Genomic DNA, 24,186 nt, shown 5'->3' with positions numbered 1-24,186 from the left:
CAGTGTCGGAGGGGCAATACTGAGGGAGCGCCGCACTGTCGGAGGGGCAGTACTGAGGGAGTGCAACACTGCCGGAGGGGCAGTACTGAGGGAGTGCAGCACTGTCGGAGGGGCAGTACTGAGGGAGTGCCGCACTGTCGGAGGGGCAGTACTGAACGAACGCTGCACTGTTGATGGGGCAGTACTGAGGGAGCGCCGCAGGGGCAATACTGAGGGAGTGCTGCACTGTCGGAGGGGCAGTACTGAGGGAGTGCAACACTGTCGGAGGGATAGTACTGAGGGAGCGCAGCACTGTCGGAGGTGCAGTACTGAGGGAACACTGCACTGTCGGAGGGGCAATATTGAGTGAGTGCTGCACTGTCGGAGGGGTAGTACTGAGGGAGCGCCGCACTGTCGGAGGGGCAGTACTGAGGGAGTGCTGCACTGTCGGAGGGGCAGTACTGAGGGAGTGTGGCACTGTCGGAGAGATGTTAAACTGAGGCCCCGTCTGCTCTCTCAGGTGAACGTAAAAGATCCCATGGCACTATTTTGAAGAAGAGCAGGGGAGTTCTCCCCGGTGTCCTGGACAATATTTATCCCTCAATCAACATCACTAAAACAGATTATCTGGTCATCATCACATTGCTGGTTGTGGGAGTTTGCTGTGCATAAATTGGCTGCCGCGTTTCCTACATTACAACAGAGACTACTCTTCAAAAAGTATTTCATTGGCTGTAAAGCGCTTTGGGACGTCCCGAGGTCCTGAAAGGCGCTATAGAAATGCAAGTTCTATCTTTGTAGGAGGATTGCCCTCTCTGTTCAATTGAGTACGAGCACCGTGGATCACAGTCGCTGCTGCAAACCGAGCTGAGTAACCACTTTGTCAAGTGATTGCCAGTTCCTGTGTATATATAGATATATTAAAGGTATATATGGATTAGAATTGTGACCGAGAGTCACTACGGCCCCGATTTTAACTCCAGGTGGATTCCCCGCTCAGGCCTGAGTTAAAATTACAGTCGGGTCTCAATGATGTCATCGGGCCACAACATGCACATGTAAAGAAGGACCCTGCTGGCTCCGGGCGTGTGTCATCGCTGCCTGCTCAGGAGGGCAGGCTAAAATTGCAGATGTTGCGATCATGGTGGCTTTCGGTCAGTTAAGAGCCAGGGGCGATTTTAAACGCCCGCCCGTCAGGTTTCTGCTGAGCGAGCAGGGTTAAAATTGCCCCCCAATCTCCTCCCAACACTTTTTCCTCCCGTGACTGTATAGTCCCCTCTGGTCCTCATCTCTTCATCATTTGCATGGTGCCCCTCGGTGACTCCTCCTCCACATCTGATTTGTTGCCAAGACTGCTTCCTTCCGCCGCCAAAACATTGCCCACCTCCACTCTCCCTCCAGCCCACCTCCACTCACCCTCCAGCCCCCTCCACACTCACTCCAGCCCACCTCCACTCGCCCTCCAGCCCACCTCCACTCACCCTCCAGCCCACCTCCACTCACCCTCCAGCCCCCTCCACACTCACTCCAGCCCACCTCCACTCGCCCTCCAGCCCACCTCCACTCTCCCTCCAGCCCACCCCCACTCACCCTCCAGCCCACCTCCACTCACCCTCCAGCCACCTCCACTCACCCTCCAGCCCCCTCCACACTCACTCCAGCCCACCTCCACTCTCCCTCCAGCCCGCCTCCACTCTCCCTCCAGCCCGCCTCCACTCACCCTCCAGCCCGCCTCCACTCACCCTCCAGCCCGCCTCCACTCACCCTCCAGCCCGCCTCCACTCACCCTCCAGCCCGCCTCCACTCACCCTCCAGCCCGCCTCCACTCACCCTCCAGCCCCCTCCACACTCACTCCAGCCCACCTCCACTCACCCTCCAGCCCGCCTCCACTCTCCCTCCAGCCCGCCTCCACTCACCCTCCAGCCCGCCTCCACTCACCCTCCAGCCCGCCTCCACTCACCCTCCAGCCCGCCTCCACTCACCCTCCAGCCCGCCTCCACTCACCCTCCAGCCCGCCTCCACTCACCCTCCAGCCCGCCTCCACTCACCCTCCAGCCCGCCTCCACTCACCCTCCAGCCCGCCTCCACTCACCCTCCAGCCCGCCTCCACTCTCCCTCCAGCCCGCCTCCACTCACCCTCCAGCCCGCCTCCACTCTCCCTCCAGCCCGCCTCCACTCTCCCTCCAGCCCGCCTCCACTCTCCCTCCAGCCCGCCTCCACTCACCCTCCAGTCCGCCTCCACTCACCCTCCAGTCCGTCTCCACTCACCCTCCAGTCCGCCTCCACTCACCCTCCAGCCCGCCTCCACTCACCCTCCAGCCCGCCTCCACTCACCCTCCAGCCCGCCTCCACTCACCCTCCAGCCCGCCTCCACTCACCCTCCAGCCCGCCTCCACTCACCCTCCAGCCCGCCTCCACTCACCCTCCAGCCCGCCTCCACTCACCCTCCAGCCCGCCTCCACTCACCCTCCAGCCCGCCTCCACTCTCCCTCCAGCCCACCTCCACTCACCCTGCAGCCCGCCTCCACTCACCCTCCAGCCCACCTCCACCCTCCAGCCCACCTCCACTCTCCCTCCAGCCCGCCTCCACTCTCCCTCCAGCCCACCTCCACTCACCCTGCAGCCCGCCTCCACTCACCCTCCAGCCCACCTCCACCCTCCAGCCCACCTCCACTCTCCCTCCAGCCCACCTCCACTCTCCCTCCAGCCCCGCCTCCACTCTCCCTCCTGCCCACTCTTGCCGAGGTGCCAGTCCATTCATTCCTCACCTTGAGCCCCAACTTCCTGGTCCTCCCTCCACCCTGCGTTCAGTTCTGGGCACCCCACCGCCGGCAGGATATATTGGCCTTGGAGGAGGTGTAGCGAACATTCACCAGAATGATACCGGGGCTTAAAGGGTTAAATTATGAGGACAGGTTGCATAGACTGGGCTTGTATTCCTTTGAGTATAGAAGATTAAGGGGTGATCTAAGTGAGGTGTTTAAGATGATTAAAGGAGTTGACAGGGTAGAGAGAGAGAAACTATTTCCTCTGGTGGGGGGAGTCCAGAACAAGGGGGCAGAACCTTAAAATTAGAGCCAGGCCGCTCAGGGGTGAGGTCAGGAAGCACTTCTTCACACAAAGGGTGGTGGAAATCTGGAACTCTTCCCCCCCCCCCCCCAAAAAGCTGTCTGGGGGTCAATTGAAAAATGTAAAACTGAGATTGATAGATTTTTGTTGGGCAAGGGTATTAATGGATACGGAACCAAGGCGGGTAGATGGAGGGAAGATACAGATCAGCCATGATCTCATTGAATGGCGGAACAGGCTCGAGGGGCTGAATGGCCTCCTCCTATGTTCCACTCTTCACCAACCAAAGTGTGTGTAGAATGCCGAGGCCGCGACCTCTCCCACACACAGTGCCGCGTGCCCATCCTTGCCAAGCTTCACTGGCCACCTGCACTCAAGGCCCTTGTCCTCCCGTTCAACTCCCTCGGCGGCCTCGCTCCGCCAGACCCGTGTGACCTCCTCCAGCCGCCTGTCCCTGTTACCCCTGCTGCCAACCACTCGACCATTCCCGGCTGCACCTTCCGCCACTGCGGCCCCATCCTCTGAGACTCCGTCCCGTAACCTGTCCACCTCGGCAACATTACTGCTTCCGGAAGCTTCCGTCGAGCCCGTTTCCCCTCCCGCTCAGCGTGCACTCTGTACGTCGCTCTGAGACGCCCTCTGTGTGAGCAGCACCTCGGAAATCGAAATTATCATGAAAATTAATCTCCGTAAATAATAGCTCAACATCATGAGTCAGAGGGGTAAGCGGGGAAGAAAAGCCTTTTATTGGATGAACCAGGTTTTCATTTTGGAACTTTGGCCTGCCGTAGAATCGTAGCACAGTACAGCAAAGAAGGAGGCCATTCGGCCCATCGAGTCCGGGCCGGCTCTTTCGAAGAGCTCGCTCTTTCCCCGTATCCCTGCAATTTTTTTTCTCCAAGTATTTATCCAATTCCCCTTTGATGGCTACGATTGAACCTGTATCCACCGCCCAATCAGGCAGTGCATTCCAAATCCTCGCCACTCGTTGCGTAAGAACGGTTTTCCTCCTGTCGCCTCTGGTCCTTTTGTCAATCAGCTTCAGTCTGTGCCCTCTGGTTATTGACCCTTCAGCCATTGGAAACAGTTTCTCTTTATTTACTCTATCTAAACCCTTCATGATTTAAACACCTCCATCAATTCTCCTCTTAGCCTTCTCTGCTCCAAGGAGAACAACCCCAGCTTCTCCAGTCTATCCACGTAACTGTAATCCCTCAGCCCTGGAACCATTCTCGTAAATCTCTTTTACTTCTAAAAAGCCACAAATAGAATTTCCAGGGTAACCTGGACTGTGTGCTTCAAACCCGGAGCGAGGCGGCCCCTCTGTGTGCTCCTTCCAGCCACTTGTAATAACAACAATGGCTTGAATTTATATAGCGCCTTTCATGTGAATATTCAACAATAAGGCAAAAAATTATTCTGCGGAAATAGCTTTTAAATACTCATTGTTTATGAACTAAAGGAACTCCAACCGGCAAAACAGGCTCACGGTAAACAGCCTGATCTGTGGTAACAGGATAAGCGGGTGACTGTTATTCCGCAGTCGCCAGCACCATCTCCTGGAGAATCTAAGGCGGCTCACGAAATATTTAAAGAGTTGCATTTTGCGGAGCAGCGCTGTAGGTTTGGCTTTTACTGAGAAGGGCTGTGGCCACTATGCAGAACGACACCGAGGCTGAGAAAAGTGAGCGAGGGGGGGGGGGTAACTCCGGAAGTAGCGACCAGGTTGTGAGGTGACACACTGCATAGCTATACCGTGTGAATCCCAGTAACCAGCCGGGATTGAGCCAGAAACCCGCCCTCCATTCCCACAACAAATGCTCCTGTTCCGTTCACGTTTGCGCTTTTATTTTTCAAATTCTGGTCTTGCTTTGTAACTACTGTAACTGATATCTGTGCAGACAGCCCTGGGTCAGAGCTCAGCTTTGTAAACCGGTGAGCAACAGCTTAACCAGTTGAACGAAAGACACACTGGGAGCACAAAGCAATACTCCCGAGTTGCCAGAATGGGGAGCACCTGCTGTCTGTAAAGAATACTCCTGCTCTTCACTAACACAAAGTCTTTCCTTGTAAAGGCAACATCCAGGCTGTGTCTGTGAGGGACATTTACAACCGGGCGAATGGCAAAGGCAGCTTGCCTCCACCTCTACAAAGCCAGGACTCCGTGTGGGAATGGAAGAGAGAGGGGAACAGGTCGGGATTGTTCGAGGTGTACAGGTGACTATCACATATACCGGGTTGTTTTGGCGGGGGCCTCTGATGGATTTGTGTCTAGACAGTTGTTTCTGAGAGTAGCGATTCCCTTCGGCCCGGGATGTACAGCGAGGTGGAGGGAGGCTGCTCAAACACACTACGGTCACAAGGCCGAGCTCAGCCGTTGCCTCAGTGCAGGGGATTTCAAACATCAAGAGTGGGCCGTAATCACTGGTCAGAGAGAGTGGGCCGTAATCACTGGTCAGAGAGAGTGGGCCGTAATCACTGGTCAGAGAGAGTGGGCCTCAATCACTGGTCAGAGAGAGTGGGCCGCAATCACTGGTCAGAGAGAGTGGGCCTCAATCACTGGTCAGAGAGAGTGGGCCTCAATCACTGGTCAGAGAGAGTGGGCCTCAATCACTGGTCAGAGAGTGTGGCCCTCGGTCACTGGTCAGAGAGAGTGGGCCTCAATCACTGGTCAGAGAGAGTGGGCCTCAATCACTGGTCAGAGAGTGTGGCCCTCGGTCACTGGTCAGAGAGAGTGGGCCTCAATCACTGGTCAGAGAGAGTGGGCCTCAATCACTGGTCAGAGAGAGTGGGCCTCGATCACTGGTCAGAGAGAGTGGGCCTCAATCACTGGTCAGAGAGAGTGGGCCTCATTCACTGGTCAGAGAGAGTGGGCCTCATTCACTGGTCAGAGAGAGTGGGCCTCAATCACTGGTCAGAGAGAGTGGGCCGTATTCACTGGTCAGGGAGAGTGGGCCTCAATCACTGGTCAGAGAGAGTGGGCCTCAATCACTGGTCTGAGAGAGTGGGCCTCAATCACTGGTCAGAGAGAGTGGGCCTCAATCACTGGTCTGAGAGAGAGGGCCTCAATCACTGGTCAGAGAGAGTGGGCCTCAATCACTGGTCAGAGAGAGTGGGCCTCAATCACTGGTCAGAGAGAGTGGGCCTCAATCACTGGTCAGAGAGAGTGGGCCTCAATCACTGGTCCGAGAGAGTGGGCCTCAATCACTGGTCAGAGAGAGTGGGCCTCAATCACTGGTCCGAGAGAGTGGGCCTCAATCACTGGTCCGAGAGAGTGGGCCTCAATCACTGGTCCGAGAGAGTGGGCCTCAATCACTGGTCCGAGAGAGTGGGCCTCAATCACTGGTCAGAGAGAGTGGGCCTCAATCACTGGTCAGAGAGTGGGCCTCAATCACTGGTCAGAGAGAGTGGGCCGTAATCACTGGTCAGAGAGAGTAGGCCTCAATCACTGGTCAGAGTGAGTGGGCCGTAATCACTGGTCCGAGAAAGTGGGCCTCAATCACTGGTCCGAGAGAGTGGGCCTCAATCACTGGTCAGAGAGAGTGGGCCTCAATCACTGGTTAGAGAGAGTGGGCCTCAGTCACTGGTCAGAGAGAGTGGGCCATAATCACTGGTCAGAGAGAGAGGGCCGTAATCACTGGTCAGAGAGAGAGGGCCGTAATCACTGGTCAGAGAGAGTGGGCCTCAATCACTGGTCAGAGAGAGTGGGCCATAATCACTGGTCAGAGAGAGTGGGCCATAATCACTGGTCAGAGAGAGAGGGCCGTAATCACTGGTCAGAGAGAGTGGGCCTCAATCACTGGTCAGAGAGAGTGGGCCATAATCACTGGTCAGAGAGAGTGGGCCATTATCACTGGTCAGAGAGAGAGGGCCGTAATCACTGGTCAGAGAGAGTGGGCCTCAATCACTGGTCAGAGAGAGTGGGCCATAATCACTGGTTAGAGAGAGTGGGCCTCAATCACTGGTCAGAGAGAGCTGCGGATGGATGAGTTTTGGAGCATTCGCGATGCTGAGAGGGTCGTGGATAACACGTTTAGTGAGTTGGTCACACCGCAGGTAAGGGCTGCACAGGCAGAAGGGAAATGGGTGACCATCAGGCGGAGCAGTAGAAGCAGGCAGGTAGTGCAGGGGACCCCTGTGGCCATCCCCCTCTCAAACAGGTATACCGATTTGGATACTGTTGAGGGGGATGACTTACCAGAGGAAGGCAGCAGCAGCCAACTTCCTGGCACCGGGGGTGCTTCTGCTGCTCAGGAAGGGAGGAAAAAGAGTGGGAGAGCAATAGTGGTAGGGGATTCTATCGTAAGGGGAACAGATAGACGTTTCTGTGGCCGTAGACGTGACTCCAGGAAGGTTTGTTGCCTCCGTGATGCCACGGTCAAGGATGTCACTGAACGGCTGCAGGGCATTCTGAAGGGGGAGGGTGAACAGTCAGAGGTCGTGGTTCACATTGGGACCAACGACATGGGTAGGAAGAGGGATGAGGTCCTGCAGCAAGAATTTAGGGAGCTAGGTAGCAGATTAAAGAGTAGGACCTCAAAGGTTGTAATCTCTGGATTACTCCCGGTGTCACGTGCTAGTGAGTATAGGAATAGGAGGAGAGAGCAGATGAATGCGTGGCTAAAGAGTTGGTGCAGGAGGGAGGGCTTTAGTTTCCTGGATCACTGGGCCTGCTTCTGGGGAAGGTGGGACTAGTACAAGTCGGACGGGTTGCACCTGAACCAGAACGGGACAAATATCCTTGCGGGGAGGTTTGCTAGCACTGTTGGGGGGGTTTAAACTAACTTGGCAGGGGGATGGGATCCAGAGTGGAGCTATAATAGGGGGTGATGTACAGCCAAATATAGAGGAAAAAACAAGTCAGCTTGGAAGGCAGAGCAAATATGTAACGGCACAAGGGAGTAGGGCAAGGCTGGATGGCATTTATTTTAATGCAAGGAGTCTTGCGAATAAGGTGGATGAACTGAAGGTGTTGATGAACACATGGGCATAAGATATTGTTGCTATCACGGAGACATGGTTGAGGGAGGGGCAAGACTGGCAGCTCAATATTCCGGGGTATAGAATCTTCAGGCGAGACAGAGGTGGGGGGGTAAAAGAGGAGGGGGTGTCGCAATATTAATTAAGGAGTCAATTACTGCTGTAAGGAGGGATGATATATTAACAGGTTCCTCTAATGAGGCCATATGGGTAGAACTTAAAAACAAAAAGGGGGCAAGCACTTTGCTGGGAGTGTACTATAGGCCCCCAAACAGTCAGGGGGAGATAGAGGAACAGATATGTAGGCAAATCTCAGAGAAATGTGCAAATAATAGGGTAATAATAGTGGGGGATTTCAACTTCCCCAATATTAACTGGGATAGTCAGAGTGTGAAAGGCTTAGAGGGTGCAGAATTCTTAAAGTGCATCCAGGAGAGCTTTTTGAGCCAGCATGTAGAAAGTCCTACAAGAGAGGGGGCGGTACTGGACCTAATTCTAGGGAATGTGGCCGGGCAAGTGGTTGAAGTGTTAGTAGGTGAGCACTTTGGTGACAGTGACCATAATTCGGTGAGATTTAAGGTAGTCATGGAAAAGGACAGAGATGGACCGGAAATAAAGGTTCTAAATTTGGGGAAGGCCGATTTTAATATGATAAGGCAGGATCTGGCCAAAGTGGACTGGGATCAGCAACTTGTAGGAAAACCCACATCGGAGCAATGGGAGTCTTTCAGAAAGGAAATTGAGAGAGTACAATGGCAAAATGTTCCCGTAAAGGTCAAGGGTGGGACCAACAAGCCCAGGGAACCTTGGATGTCAAGGGATATATGAGAATGGATTAGGAAAAAAAGGAGGGCTTTTGGCAGATACAAAGGACTAAAGACAGAGGAAGCCCTAGAGGAGTATAAAAAGTGCAGGGGGATACTTAAGAAAGAAATTAGGAGAGCGAGGAGGGGCCATGAAATAACACTGGCGAGCAAAATAAAGGAAAATCCTAAGGTGTTTTATAAGTATATTATGGGCAAGAGGATAACTAGGGAAAGAGTAGGGCCCATTAGGGACCAAAGTGGCAATCTGTGTGTGGAGCCAGAAGATGTAGGTGGGGTTTTAAATGAATTTTTTGCATCTGTGTTCACTATGGAGAAGGACGATGTAGACATAGAAATCGGGCAGGGGGACTGTGATATACTTGAACATATTAGCATCGAGAGGGAGGAGGTACTAGCGGTTTTAGCAGGCTTAAAAGTGGATAAATCCCCAGGCCCGGACGAGATGTATCCCAGGCTGCTGTGTGAGGCAAAGGAGGAGATTGCAGGGGATCTGACACAAATTTTCAGAACCTCTCTGGCCACAGGGGATGTGCCAGAGGACTGGAGAACAGCTAATGTAGTACCATTATTCAAGAAGGGTAGTAGGGATAAACCAGGGAATTACAGGCCAGTGAGCCTAACATCAGTGGTAGGGAAATTATTGGAAAAAATTCTGAGGGACAGAATTAGTCTCCACTTGGAGAGGCAAGGATTAATCAGGGATAGTCAGCATGGCTTTGTCAAGGGAAGATCATGTCTGCCCAATTTGATTGAGTTTTTTGAGGGAGTGACTGGGTGTGTGGATGAGGGTAGTGCAGTGGATGTGGTATACATGGATTTCAGTAAGGCTTTCGATAAAGTCCCGCATAGGAGACTGGTCAAGAAGGTGAGAGCCCATGGGATCCAGGGTGCCTTGGCACATTGGATCCAAAACTGGCTTAGTGGCAGAAGGCAGAGGGCGATGGGCGAAGGTTGTTTTTGTGACTGGAAGCCTGTGTCCAGTGGGGTACCGCAGGGATCGGTGCTGGGTCCCTTGCTGTTTGTGGTCTACATTAATGATTTGGATGTGAATGTAAAAGGTATGATCAGTAAGTTTGCAGATGACATGAAAATTGGTGGGGTGGTAAATAGCGAGGAGGGTAGCCTCAGTCTGCAGAACGATATAGATGGGTTGGTCAGATGGGCGGAACAGTGGCAAATGGAATTTAACCCTGAAAAGTGTGAGGTGATGCATTTTGGAGGGACTAACCAGGCAAGGGAATACACAATGAATGGTAAGACCCTAGGTAAGACAGAGGATCAGAGGGACCTTGGTGTGCATGTATGTACATAGATCCCTGAAGGCAGCAGAACAGGTGGATAAGGTGGTTAAAAAGGCATATGGGATACTTGCCTTCATTAGCCGAGGCATAGAATATAAGAGCAGGGAGGTTATGATGGAGCTGTACAAAACGCTGGTTAGGCCACAAGCTGGAATACTGTGTGCAGTTCTGGTCGCCACACTATAGAAAGGATGTGATTGCTTTGGAGAGGGTGCAGAGGAGATTCACCAGGATGTTACCTGGGCTGGAGCGCTTCAGCTATGAAGAAAGACTGGACAGGCTGGGGTTGTTTTCCTTGGAGTAGAGAAGGCTGAGGGGGGACCTGATTGAGGTGTACAAAATTATGAGGGGCATAGATAGGGTAGATAGAAAGGAACTTTTTCCCTTAGTAGAGGGGTCAATAACAAGGGGGCATATTTTCAAGGTAAGGGGCAGGAGGTTTAGAGGGGATTTGAGGAACAACTTTTTCACCCAGAGGGTGGTTGGAATCTGGAACTCACTGCCTGAAAGGGTGGTAGAGGCAGGAACCCTCACAACATTCAAGAAGCATTTCGATGAGCACTTGAAATGCCATAGCATACAAGGCTACGGACCAAATGCTGGAAAATGGGATTAGATTAGACAGGGCTTGATGGCCGGCGCGGACGCGATTGGCCGAAGGGCCTCTTTCTGTGCTGCATAACTCTATGACACTGGTCAGAGAGAGTGGGCCTCAATCACTGGTCAGAGAGAGTGGGCCATAATCACTGGTCAGAGAGAGTGGGCCTCAATCACTGGTCAGGGAGAGTTGGCCTCAATCACTGGTCAGGGAGAGTGGGCCTCAATCACTGGTCAGAGAGAGTGGGCCATAATCACTGGTCAGAGAGAGTGGGCCTCAATCACTGGTCAGAGAGAGTGGGCCGTAATCACTGGTCAGAGAGAGTGGGCCTCAATCACTGGTCAGAGAGAATGGGCCTCAATCACTGGTCAGAGAGAGTGGGCCTCAATCACTGGTCAGGAATGTGGCCCGAGACACAGATTTATGGTACCCCTTGCATCTGTCACTTGGACTGGAATTTGATGACTGTGGTTTAGGAATGATTCTGTCCTCGTAAAACATGAGTTCAGTCACCTAACTTTGCATTTCTGTAGCGCCTTTCACGACCTCGGGACGTCCCGAAGTGCTTCACAGCCAATGAAGCACTTTTTGAAGTGTAGTCACTGTTGTAATGTGGGAAACGCGGCAACCAATTTGCGCACAGCAAGGTCCCACAAACAGCAATGTGATAATGACCAGATAATGGTCTAAAAATTTGGTGCTTTGCGCCTCCTGTTAGCGCCCTAAGAGGGCACAAAGCAACTAGCGCCTGGGCGCGGCGCTTCCAACGCCTCCCGCGAAATTCAGCGGGAGGTTAGCGGCGACGGTAACCGTTAGTGCCCTGTGACGCTGCGTCATTGCCATGCGCAGCGCCCTGGCCACGGTCTTTGGTAGCGCCCCCTGACTTACTGCCGGACGCTATGTCCGTCGGGCCGACCTGCGGCCGGGGCAGCGCTAATTAAAGGGAAGGTGCCTCCGCTGCCGTCCCCGGCCTCCTGACCCGCCCCCCCCCCCCCCCCCCCCCCCCCGCGGAGTGTCGGCTGCACTCCGTGAGCCCACACAAGGTCCCTCCCTTTTAATAAGGGGAGGAAGGCCTGCAGTATTGGGGCACGTAGCGCCGTGATATTCACTCGCAGCGGCCCAAGAGGGAGGCGAGGCGCTTCCAGTAGCGCCCTTCCTCCTTCTTGGGGCGTTACCGGTGAATTTCGGCCGTGGGGGGGGGGCGCTTTTAATGCCCCGGCGAAGTTAGCACCCCAAAGGGGAAGCGACCCAATTTTTCCCCCAATCTGTTTTTAATGATGTTAGGTGAGGGATAAATATTGGCCAGGACACCAGGGATAACTCCCCTGCTCTTCTTCAAAATAGTGCCATGGGATCTATTACGTCCACCTGGGAGAGCAGGCGGGGCCTCGGTTAGAGGGAAAGACTTCACAATGTATCGGTGGTCTGTGTAGAATAAAGTCTTTCTAAATGCGACTTGTTGACTGGCTAGCTTGAGATCAACAACTGGGTTTGATGTTAAGTTGGTGCAGGGTGTGAAGTGAGTGTCTGCCTTTGTACCCTATCTCTAAGGGCTTGCATGTGACACTGACTCCCTTCCAGGAGCCTGCACTCAGACACGTCGCGAGAACGATGCCAAAACAAGCTCGTCATTCTGTAACCCAGAATAGCAATAAGGTGACCTGATTCCTGCAGACAGTCACGTACTTGAACGAGCTGCTCTGGCACCTATTTCTCACAGGGCTCGCATGACTGCATTGTCCTGTCAACAAACAGGCAGAAAACATGCTTTCAAAGATGACTTTGTCAGACAAGGACACGGGGTCAGTTTAGGTGACTGAGCTAAGGCAGCGCCAACCTCTAAATCAGATATTTACAGCACAGAAGGAGGCCATTCGGCCCAGCGTGTCTGTGCCGGCTGAAAACAGCTATCCAGCCTAATCCCACTTCCCAGCTCTTGGTCCATAGCCCTGTAGGTTACGACGCTTCAAGGGCATATCCAAGTACGTTTTAAATGTGGGTTTCTGCCTCTACCACCCTTTCAGGCAGTGCGTTCCAGACCCCCACCAACCTGTGGATGAAAAGATTCCTCCTCAAATCCCCTCTAATCCTTCTACCAATTACTTTACATCTATGCCCCCTGGTTATTGACCCCTCTGCTAAGGGAAATAGGTCCTTCCTATCCACTCTATCTGGGCCCCTCATAATTTTATACACCTCAATTAAATCTCCCCTCAGCCTCCTCTGTTCCAAAGAAAACAACCCCAGCCTATCCACTCTTTCCTCATAGCTAAAATTCTCCAGTCCTGGCAACATCCTCAGAAATCGCCTCTGTACCCTCTCTAGTGCAATCACATCTTTCCTGTAATGACCATTCTCAACCATTTATCCGTGCGGTGCATGTTAAGTATTGGTAAGATGGGTGGGGCGACTACACAGTGGGGTTGTCTCGGTGCAATGGATTAGCACTTGGAGTGTAAACAGACATGTACAATATTGCATGTACAGACCGCGCTCTCCCCCGCGTACAGTCCACGCTCTCCCCCGTGTACAGACCACGCTCTCCCCCGTGTAAAGACCGCGCTCTCCCCCGTGTACAGGCCGCGCTCTCCCCCGTGTACAGGCCGCGCTCTCCCCCGTGTACAGGCCGCGCTCTCCCCCGTGTACAGGCCGCGCTCTCCCCCGTGTACAGGCCGCGCTCTCCCCCGTGTACAGGCCGCGCTCTCCCCCGTGTACAGGCCGCGCTCTCCCCCGTGTACAGGCCGCGCTCTCCCCCGTGTACAGGCCGCGCTCTCCCCCGTGTACAGGCCGCGCTCTCCCCCGTGTACAGGCCGCGCTCTCCCCCGTGTACAGGCCGCGCTCTCCCCCGTGTACAGGCCGCGCTCTCCCCCGTGTACAGGCCGCGCTCTCCCCCGTGTACAGGCCGCGCTCTCCCCCGTGTACAGGCCGCGCTCTCCCCCGTGTACAGGCCGCGCTCTCCCCCGTGTACAGGCCGCGCTCTCCCCCGTGTACAGACCGCGCGCTCTCCCGGGTACATACCGCGCTCTCCCCCGTGTATAGACGGCGCTCTCTCCCGGGTACAGGCCGCGCTCTCCCCCGTGTACAGACGGCGCTCTCTCCTGGGTACAGGCCGCGCTCTCCCCCGCTGCGGTGAGTGTTGTCAGATGGGGATGTGGATGGGCGAGGATGGGATGGGGTTATTTGTCATTTTGGTGCAGTGTTTTCAGGAGCCTAATTTACACGGGTTATTTGTGACTATGAATGTCGCTGCCGCCAGCTCCTGACCCCAGTGCGACCTCCTCTACTGGACACCAGATTGGCCAGAACTGAGTGTGCGCTTCCTGCCTGCCATTCTGGGGCTAAGTAGGCCAATTAGCTGAATCCCTAGGCTGAGGGACCTCTGCTGGAAGGACACAGGCCCATGATCCTGATCACCAGGCTGTCGGGGTGGCACTGGGTGGAACATCAAACAGGGTGGGGTTGTGGCAAGGCCAGCCAGGCTGGGCCCTTGGCACGATCCCTCTCTCCTGCACTGCACCGCCCGGGCAGGAGCAGCCCGTCTGTCCTCTCCGTCAGGGCTGTGTACGTGGGAAGGGGGACCTCGAATTGGAAGAAAAATTAGCAACTAAAATAGATTAAAAGTCACAAGGAGCTGTATTTTTCCATTGCCATGACTCACTAGACAGGTGTAATGCACAACTCTGAGAGGCAGAGCAGCAGGCAGATTGTGTGTCGATCTGCAGTTTCAGTCCCCTTTCAGACTCCCTGGAACACACTACCATCTCCAGTCTAGTGCTATTCAGATCAAAATGTTTGCTCCACGTCTGTTGGTCACAAGGATATTTGGGCAGAGATAAAGAATATCATTTAACTAAGAGTCCAATCACACGTGGAGAGCGAGGGAGCTCGAGAGCTTCACACAAAATCACTTCGACCTGGGGTTTTAATCTCCGAGGCTTCAGCATCTCTTCATTCACTCCGGCGACGGGTGGAGATTCATTGGCAGACCGCCTCGTCCTGTACTCAACCCAGGGAGAGACACAAATCAAGACAGCAAACTACCACAGCAACACAGCTCAATCACAGACCTGCATCTGATCCTGGGTAATCGCACTGCCCGCTGACCCCTGGGTAATCGCACTGCCCACTGACCCCTGGGTAATCGCACTGCCCACTGACCCCTGGGTAATCGTACTGCCCACTGACCCCTGGATAATCCCACTGACCCCTGGGTAATCGTACTGCCCACTGACCCCTGGGTAATCGCACTGACCCCTGGGTAATCGCACTGCCCACTGGGTAATCGTACTGCCCACTGACCCCTGGATAATCTCACTGACCCCTGGGTAATCGTACTGCCCACTGACCCCTGGGTAATCTCACTGACCCCTGGGTAATCGCACTGCCCACTGGGTAATCGTACTGCCCACTGACCCCTGGGTAATCACACTGCCCACTGACCCCTGGATAATCTCACTGACCCCTGGGAAAATCCAACTGACCCATGGATAGTCTCACTGCCCACTGACCCCTGGGTAATCTCACTGCCCACTGACCCCTGGGATAATCCCACTGACCCCTGAACCCTGAGGTAATCTCATCACCAACTGAGCCCAATCCCATTTCTGCCTGAGAGTGATGGGACAGTGTAGAGGGAACTTTACTCTGTATCTAACCCGTGCTGTACCTGCCCTGGGAGTGTTTGATGGGACAGTGTAGAGGGAGCTTTACTCTGTATCTAACCCGTGCTATACCTGCCCTGGGAGTGTTTGATGGGACAGTGTAGAGGGAACTTTACTCTCTATCTAACCCGTGCTGTACCTGCCCTGGGAGTGTTTGATGGGACAGCGAAGAGGGAGCTTTATTCTGTATCTAACCCGTGCTGTACCTGCCCTGGGAGTGTTTGATGGGACAGTGAAGAGGGAGCTTTATTCTGTATCTAACCCGTGCTGTACCTGCCCTGGGAGTGTTTGATGGGACAGTGTAGAGGGAGCTTTACTCTGTATCTAACCCGTGCTATACCTGCCCTGGGAGTGTTTGATGGGACACTGTAGAGGGAGCTTTGCTCTGTATCTAACCCGTGCTGTACCTGCCCTGGGAGTGTTTGATGGGACAGTGTAGAGGGAGCTTTACTCTGTATCTAACCCGTGCTGTATGTAACACAGACAGACAATGGGGACTGTACACGGTGTGTGACAGTGGGGATTGTGCACGGTGTGTGACAGTGAGGATTGTACATGGTGTGTGACAGTGAGGATTGTACACGGTGTGTGACAGTGAGGATTGTACACGGTGTGTGACAGTGGGGATTGTACACGGTGTGTGACAGTGGGGATTGTACACGGTGTGTGACAGTGGGGATTGTACACGGTGTGTGACAGCGGGGATTGTACATGGTGTGTGACAGTGGGAATTGTACACGGTGTGTGACAGTGGGGTCTGTACACGGTGTGTGACAGTGGGGATTGTACACGGTGTGTGACAGTGAGGATTGTACACGGTGTGTGACAGTGAGGATTGTACACGGTGTGTGACAGTGGGGATTGTACACGGTCTGTGACAGTGGGGATTGTACACGGTAAGTGACAGTGGGGATTGTACACGGTCTGTGACAGTGGGGATTGTACACGGTCTGTGACAGTGGGGATTGTACACGGTGTGTGACGGAGAGGATGGGGATTGTACACAGTCTGTGACAGTGGGGATTGTACACGGTCTGTGACAGTGGGGATTGTACACGGTGTGTGACGGAGAGGATTGTACACAGTGTGTGACAATGGGGATTGTACACGGTGTGTGACCGTGAGGATTGTACACGGTGTGTGACAGTGGGGATTGTACACGGTGTGAGAATCGGCGGGAATCACGGGCTGAGCGGCTGTATAAAGGCTCCAGCGACCCAGGTAAGGCCTCAGTGCGAGAGTCGGCGGGAATCGCGAACTGAGCGGCTGTATAAAGGCTCCAGAGCCCAGGTAAGGCCTCAGTGTGAGAATCGGCGGGAATCACGGGCTGAGCGGCTGTATAAAGGCTCCAGCGACCCAGATAAGGCCTCAGTGTGAGAATCGGCGGGAATCACGGGCTGAGCGGCTGTATAAAGGCTCCAGCGACCCAGGTAAGGCCTCAGTGTGAGAATCGGCGGGAATCGCGGACTGAGCGGCTGTATAAAGGCTCCAGAGCCCAGGTAAGGCCTCAGTGTGAGAATCGGCGGGAATCGCGGACTGAGCGGCTGTATAAAGGCTCCAGAGCCCAGGTAAGGCCTCAGTGCGAGAGTCGGCGGGCTGAGCGGCTGTATAAAGGCTCCAGAGACCAGGTAAGGCCTCAGTGCGAGAGTCAGCGGGAATCGCGGGCTGAGCGGCTGTATAAAGTCTCCAGAGACCAGGTAAGGCCTCAGTGCGAGAGTCGGCGGGAATCGCGGGCTGAGCGGCTGTATAAAGGCCCCAGAGACCAGGTAGGTTTACCAATCTCCAATCTTGGAACTCGGAGGGAAGGAGAGAGGTAAAAAGTAATCCAAGTGTGACGTCACCAGAAAGCGGGTAAGTGATTGGTTGGTAAGTATTTCTCCCTTTTTAAGCTTAAATCTCTTTGGTTTATAGTTTCTAAGGTGTGATATTCACCATCTAGAATCGGGGCAGAGGGTATTTAAGAATAATATTAATAAATTTAATTAATTACATAGAATGGGAGATCAGGTGATGTGTTGCTGCTGCAATATGTGGGAGCTGGTGGACACCATTGATGCTCACGGTGATCACATTTGCAGTAAGTGTTGGCTGCTCGAGGAATTCCGGCTCCGTGTTGAAGAGCTGGAGTCCGAGCTTCAAACACTGAGACACATCAGGGAGGGGGAGAGTTACCTGGACTCTGTATCACGAGGTATTCACACCAATTAGATTAATTAATGCAGATGTAGTCCGTGGCCAGGGTCAGGATGGTGTGACTAGAAGTGAGGCAGGTACGGGGATCCAGGAGGTAGTGTTGGAGGAGCCGCAGCCCTTGCACTTGTCCAACAGGTTCGAGGCTCTTACTCCCTGTGAGGATGGGAACAGGGACTGCGGGGAGGATGAGCAACCTGGCCACAGCACCGTGGAGCGGGGGGCCATTCAAGTGGGGGGAGTTAAAAGAAATGTTGTAGTCGTAGGGGATAGTATCGTTAGGGGGATAGATAGAGTTCTTTGCAGCCGAGAGCGAGAGTCCCGAAGGCTGTGTTGCCTGCCCGGTGCCAGGGTTAAGGCCATCTCCTCTGGACTGGAGAGAAACTTGGAGTGGGAGGGGGAGGATCCAGTTGTCGTGGTCCATGTTGGTACCAACGATATAGATAGGACAAGGAAGGAGGTTCTGCTGAGGGAGTTTGAGCAGCTAGGGGCCAAATTAAAAAGCAGAACCACAAGGGGAATAATCTCTGGATTATTACCTGAGCCACGAGCGAATTTGGCTAGGACAAATAAAATTAGAGAGTTAAATGCGTGGCTCAAAGACTGGTGTGGGAGAAATGGGTTTTGCTTCCTGGGACACTGGCACCAGTACTGGGGCAGGAGGGAGCTGTTCCGTTGGGACGGGCTTCACTTGGCCAGTGCTGGGACTAGAGTCCTGGCGGATCATATAACTAGGGCTGCAGAGAGGGCTTTAAACGAACTAGTGGGGGGGAGGTTCCTAGAGAGCAAATAATAAAAATGACAACAGAGAAGGTCATAGACTTAGGTAGCAGTGGGGAAATTAAAAACCAGAGCGTGTCAGGAAGGGGCAGAAGGTATGGAGTAAAAGGTAAAGTAATAAAAAGGGCAAAAGCAGGAACTAAGTGTCACAAAACATCTTTGAAAGTTCTCTATCTGAATGCACGTAGCATTCGTAACAAAATAGACGAGTTAATGGCACAAATAACTACATATGGGTATGATCTTGTGGCCATTACAGAAACATGGCTGCAGGGTGACAATGCCTGGGGATTAAACATACCAGGTTATTTAACGATCAGGAAGGAAGGGGAGGTGGGGTGGCTATGTTAATAAAGGAAGGAATCACTGTAATACAGAGAAATGATATTGGGTCAAAAGATCAGGATAATGAAACAGTTTGGGTGGAGGTAAGGAATAATAAGGGGAAAAAAACACTAGTGGGCGTAGTCTATAGGCCTCCGAACAGTGGCAACTCTGTTGGATGGAGTATCAATCAGGAAATAGTTGAGGCTTGTAATAAGGGAACATCTATAATTATGGGGGATTTTAACTATCATATTAATTGGACAAATCAAATTGGGCAGGGCTGCCTTGAGGATGAGTTCATTGAGTGTATTAGGGATGGGTTTCTTGAGCAGTATGTAACTGAACCGACCAGGGGGCAAGCAACCTTAGAAATGGTCCTGTGTAACGAGACAGGATTAATTAAAAATGTCCTAGTAAAGGATCCCCTTGGAATGAGTGACCATAACATGGTTGAATTCCATATTCAATTAGAGGGTGAGAAGGTTGGATCTCAAACAAGCGTGCTAAGCTTGAATAAAGGAGACTATGAAGGTATGAGAGCGGAATTGTGTAGAGTGGATTGGGAAATTAGATTAAAGGGTAAGACGATACATAATCAGTGGTGTACATTTAAGGAGTTATTTTACAACTTCCAAAAAAATATATTCCACTGAGAAGAAAAGGGTGTAAAAGAAAAGACAGCCATCCGTGGCTAAGTAAAGAAATTAAGGATAGTATTCGACTAAAAACAAGGGCATATAAGGTAGCCAAATCTAGTGGGAGGATAGAGGATTGGGAAAACTTTAAAAGACAGCAAAAAATAGCAAAAAGATTGATTAAGAAAGGGAAGATAGATTATGAAAGTAAATTAGCAAAAAATATAAAAACAGATAGTAAGAGTTTTTATAGTTATATAAAAAGAAAAAGGGTGGCTAAAGTAAATGTTGGTCCCTTAGAGGATGAGACCGGGAAATTAATGGTGGGAAATATGGAGATGGCAAAAACACTGAATGAATATTTTATATCAGTCTTTACAGTAGAAGACACTAAGAATATCCCAACACTGGACAAACAGGGGGCTAAAGGGGGGGAGGAGCTAAACACGATCAAAATCACTAAGGAAGTGGTACTCGGTAAAATAATGGGACTCAAGGCGGATAAATCACCTGGACCGGATGGCTTACATCCTAGGGTCTTGAGGGAAGTGGCGGTAGGGATTGTGGATGCCTTGGTAATAATTTTCCAAAACTCCCTGGACTCGGCAAAGGGCCCGGCAGACTGGAAAACTGCTAATGTAACACCCTTATTTAAAAAGGGCAGTAGACAGAAGGCTGGAAACTATAGACCGGTTAGCCTAACATCTGTGGTAGGTAAAATTTTGGAGTCCATTATTAAGGAGACAGTAACAGGACATTTGGATAATCATAATTTAATAGGACAAAGTCAGCATGGTTTTATGAAGGGGAAGTCATGTTTGACAAATTTGCTGGAGTTCTTTGAGGAAGTAACATATAGGGTGGATAAAGGGGAACCAGTGGACGTAGTGTATTTAGACTTCCAAAAGGCATTTGACAAGGTGCCACACAAAAGATTATTGCTTAAGATAAAAAGTCACGGGATTGGGGGTAATATTCTGGCATGGATAGAGGATTGGCTATCCAACAGAAGGCAGAGAGTTGGAATAAACGGTTCATTCTCAGACTGGCAATCAGTAACTAGTGGTGTTCCGCAGGGGTCAGTGCTGGGTCCCCAACTCTTTACAATCTATATTAACGATTTGGAGGAGGGGACCGAGTGTAACATATCAAAGTTTGCAGATGATACTAAGATGGGAGGGAAAGTAGTGAGTGAGGAGGACATAAAAAACCTGCAAGGGGACATAGACAGGCTAAGTAAGTGGGCAGAGATTTGGCAGATGGAATACAATACTGGAAAGTGTGAGGTTATGCACTTTGGCAGGAAAAATCGTAGAGCAAGTTATTATCTTAATGGCAAGAAACTGGAAAGTACTGAAGTACAAAGGGATCTGGGGGTCCTGGTGCACGAAACTCAAAAGGTTAGTATGCAGGTGCAGCAAGTGATTAAGAAGGCCAATGGAATGTTGGCTTTCATTGCTAGGGGGATAGAATATAAAAATAGGGAGGTATTGCTTCAGTTGTACAAGATATTGGTGAGACCGCACCTGGAATACTGCATACAGTTTTGGTGTCCATACTTAAGAAAAGACATACTTGCTCTCGAGTCAGTACAAAGAAGGTTCACTCGGTTAATCCCGGGGATGAGGGGATGGACATATGAGGAGAGGTTGAGTAGATTGGGACTCTACTCATTGGAGTTCAGAAGAATGAGAGGCGATCTTATTGAAACATATAAGATTGTGAAGGGGTTGGATCGGGTGGATGCGGGGAAGATGTTCCCGATGATGGGTGAAACTAGAACTAGGGGGCATAGTCTTCGAATAAGGGGCTGCTCTTTCAAAACTGAGATGAGGAGGAACTACTTCACTCAGAGGGTGGTAGGTCCATGGAATATGCTGCCCCAAAAAGCTGTAGAAGCTACATCATTACATAAATTTAAAACAGAAATAGACAGTTTCCTAGAAGTAAAGGGAATTAAGGGTTACGGGGAGCGGGCAGGAATTTGGACATGAGTCTAGGTTCGGATCGGTCATGGCCCTGTGGGTAGCGGAGCGGGCCCAGGGGCCGTGTAGCCTGATCCTGCTCCTATTTCGTGTGTCTAATTCTGTTAGATTCAGGAGATGGTTCTGTGATAGTGGATTGGCGGTTAGGATCAGATCAGCCATGATCTTATTGAATGGCGGAGCAGGCTCGAGGGGCCGATTGGCCTACTCCTGCTCCTATTTCTTATGTTCTTATGTGTGTGACAGTGACGATTGTACACGGTGTGTGACAGTGAGGATTGTACACGGTGTGTGACGGTGAGGATTGTACACGGTGTGTGACGGTGAGGATTGTACACGGTGTGTGACGGTGGGGATTGTACACGGTGTGTGACAGTGGGGATTGTACACGGTGTGTGACAGTGGGGATTGTACACGGTGTGTGACGGTGGGGATTGTACACGGTGTGTGACAGTGGGGATTGTACACGGTGTGTGACAGTGAGGATTGTACACGGTGTGTGACAGTGGGGATTGTACACGGTGTGTGACAGTGAGGATTGTACATGGTGTGTGACGGTGAGGATTGTACACGGTGTGTGACGGTGAGGATTGTACACGGTGTGTGACGGTGGGGATTGTACACGGTGTGACGGTGGGGATTGTACACGGTGTGTGACGGTGGGGATTGTACACGGTGTGTGACGGTGAGGATTGTACACGGTGTGTGACGGTGAGGATTGTACACGGTGTGTGACGGTGAGGATTGTACACGGTGTGTGACGGTGAGGATTGTACATGGTGTGTGACGGTGAGGATTGTACACGGTGTGTGACAGTGAGGATTGTACACGGTGTGACGGTGGGGATTGTACACGGTGTGTGACAGTGGGGATTGTACACGGTGTGTGACAGTGGGGATTGTACACGGTGTGTGACGGTGAGGATTGTACACGGTGTGTGACGGTGGGGATTGTACACGGTGTGTGACGGTGAGGATTGTACACGGTGTGTGACGGTGGGGATTGTACACGGTGTGTGACGGTGGGGATTGTACACGGTGTGTGACGGTGGGGATTGTACACGGTGTGTGACGGTGGGGATTGTACACGGTGTGTGACAGTGGGGATTGTACACGGTGTGTGACGGTGAGGTTTGTACACGGTGTGTGACGGTGAGGATTGTACACGCTGTGTGACGGTGGGGATTGTACACGGTGTGTGATGGTGAGGATTGTACACGCTGTGTGACAGGCACTTGTACCAGTTAATTGTGATCTGAACACATCCTTTCCCTCCCTGCAGTAATGGTTCTGCGAGGGACCTGCAGATCCTGGGCAGACCTGGAGGGAGCTTCAGTGACTTATTGATCACTACGAGGAACAGGCTGCTACTCCTGAGCGGACAGCACCTTCTGCAAGTGAGGGCAGCAAACGGCAGCAATATTGAAAGGTGTGTGCAGGGTGAGAATTTTAATCCGGGGGGAGTGTACTCTGCGTGAAGGCTCAGGACCCACAGTTTGTGTATAATCATGCTGCACTACAGTGACAGAGCTAAGTGATCCCACAACCAACACTCTGCAGTCCTGCCACATCCCGTCGTGAATGGTGGTGGACAATTAAGCAACTAACAGTAGGATGAGGCTCCATGAACATCCCCATCCTCAATGATGGTGGATCCCAGCACGCGAGTGCAAAAGCCAAGGCTGAATGTCAAGGCTGATCTATCTCAGCCAACTCCCGAGGCCCCCACCATCACAGAAGCCAGTCTTCAGCCAATTTGATTCACTCCACGTGCTATCAAGAAATGGCTGAGCGCACTGGATACAGCAAAGGTTGTGGACCCCAACAACCTCTCGGCTGTCGTGCTGAAGACTTGTGCTCCAGAACTAGCCGTGCCTCTAGCCCAGCTGTTCCAGTACAGCTACAACACTGGCATCTACCTGACAATGTGGAAAACTGCCCAGGTATGTCCTGTCCACAAAAAGCCGGACAAATCCAACCCGGACAATTACCACCCCATCAGTCTGCTCTCAATCATCAGCAAAGTGATGGAAGGTGTCGTCGGCAATGCTATCAAGCAGCACTTACTCACCAATAACCTGCTCACCGATGCTCAGTTTGGGTTCCGCCAGGACCACTCGGCTCCAGACCTCATTACAGCCTTAGTCCAAACATGGACAAAAGAGCTGAATTCCAGAGGTGAGGTGAGAGTGACTGCCCTTGACATCAAGGCAGCATTTGATCGAGCGTGGCATCAAGGAGCCCTAGTAAAACTGAAGTCAATGGGAATCAAAGGAAAAACTCTCCACTGGCTGGAATCATACCGAGCACAAAGGAAGATGGTTGTGGTTGTTGGAGGGCAATCATTTCAGCCTCAGGACATCGCTGCAGGAGTTCCTCAGGGCAGTGTCCTAGGCCCAACAATCTTCAGCTGCTTCATCAATGACCTTCCCTCCATCATAGGGTCAGAATTTTTTTTCATTCGTTTGTAGAATGTGGGCATCGTTGGCAAGGCCATCCCTAATTGCCCTTGAGAAGGTGGTGGTGCACCGCCTTCTTGAACCGCTGCAGTCCGTGTGGTGAAGGTACTCCCACAGTGTTGTTAGGGAGGGAGTTCCAGGATTTTGACCCTGGGACGATGAAGGATCGGCGATATACTTCTAAGTCAGGATGGTGTGTGACTTGGAGGGGAACTTGGAGGTGGTGGTGTTCCCAAGCGCCTGCTGCCCTTGTCATAAGAACATAAGAAATAGGAGCAGGAGTAGGCCATTCGGCCCTTCGAGCCTGCTCCGCCATTCAGTGAGTTCATGGCTGATCTTCTGCCTCAACTCCATTCACCAGCCCTATCGCCATATCCCTTGATGCCCTTACTAGT

At 52.2% G+C, this 24,186-nt stretch overlaps 1 protein-coding gene across 1 annotated transcript in view; it reads left to right on the top strand.

The window, feature by feature from the left end:
• fam234b (family with sequence similarity 234 member B) overlaps positions 1-24,186 on the top strand; it is a 73,321-nt gene that overhangs the window by 26,846 nt on the left and 22,289 nt on the right. The window contains exons 7-8 of the mRNA XM_085969438.1: positions 5,125-5,266; positions 22,615-22,761. Coding sequence (XP_085825564.1) covers positions 5,125-5,266; positions 22,615-22,761 — 289 coding nt within the window. The remainder of the gene's footprint in view (positions 1-5,124; positions 5,267-22,614; positions 22,762-24,186) is intronic.

The sequence above is a fragment of the Somniosus microcephalus genome, chromosome 28 (genome assembly GCF_052327205.1).
Source record: "Somniosus microcephalus isolate GS21.2 chromosome 28, FLI_Smic_1.0, whole genome shotgun sequence".
Lineage (NCBI taxonomy): Eukaryota > Metazoa > Chordata > Chondrichthyes > Squaliformes > Somniosidae > Somniosus > Somniosus microcephalus.
The sequence above is the reverse complement of the archived record's forward strand: the minus strand, read 5'-3'. Positions and strand labels throughout refer to the sequence as shown.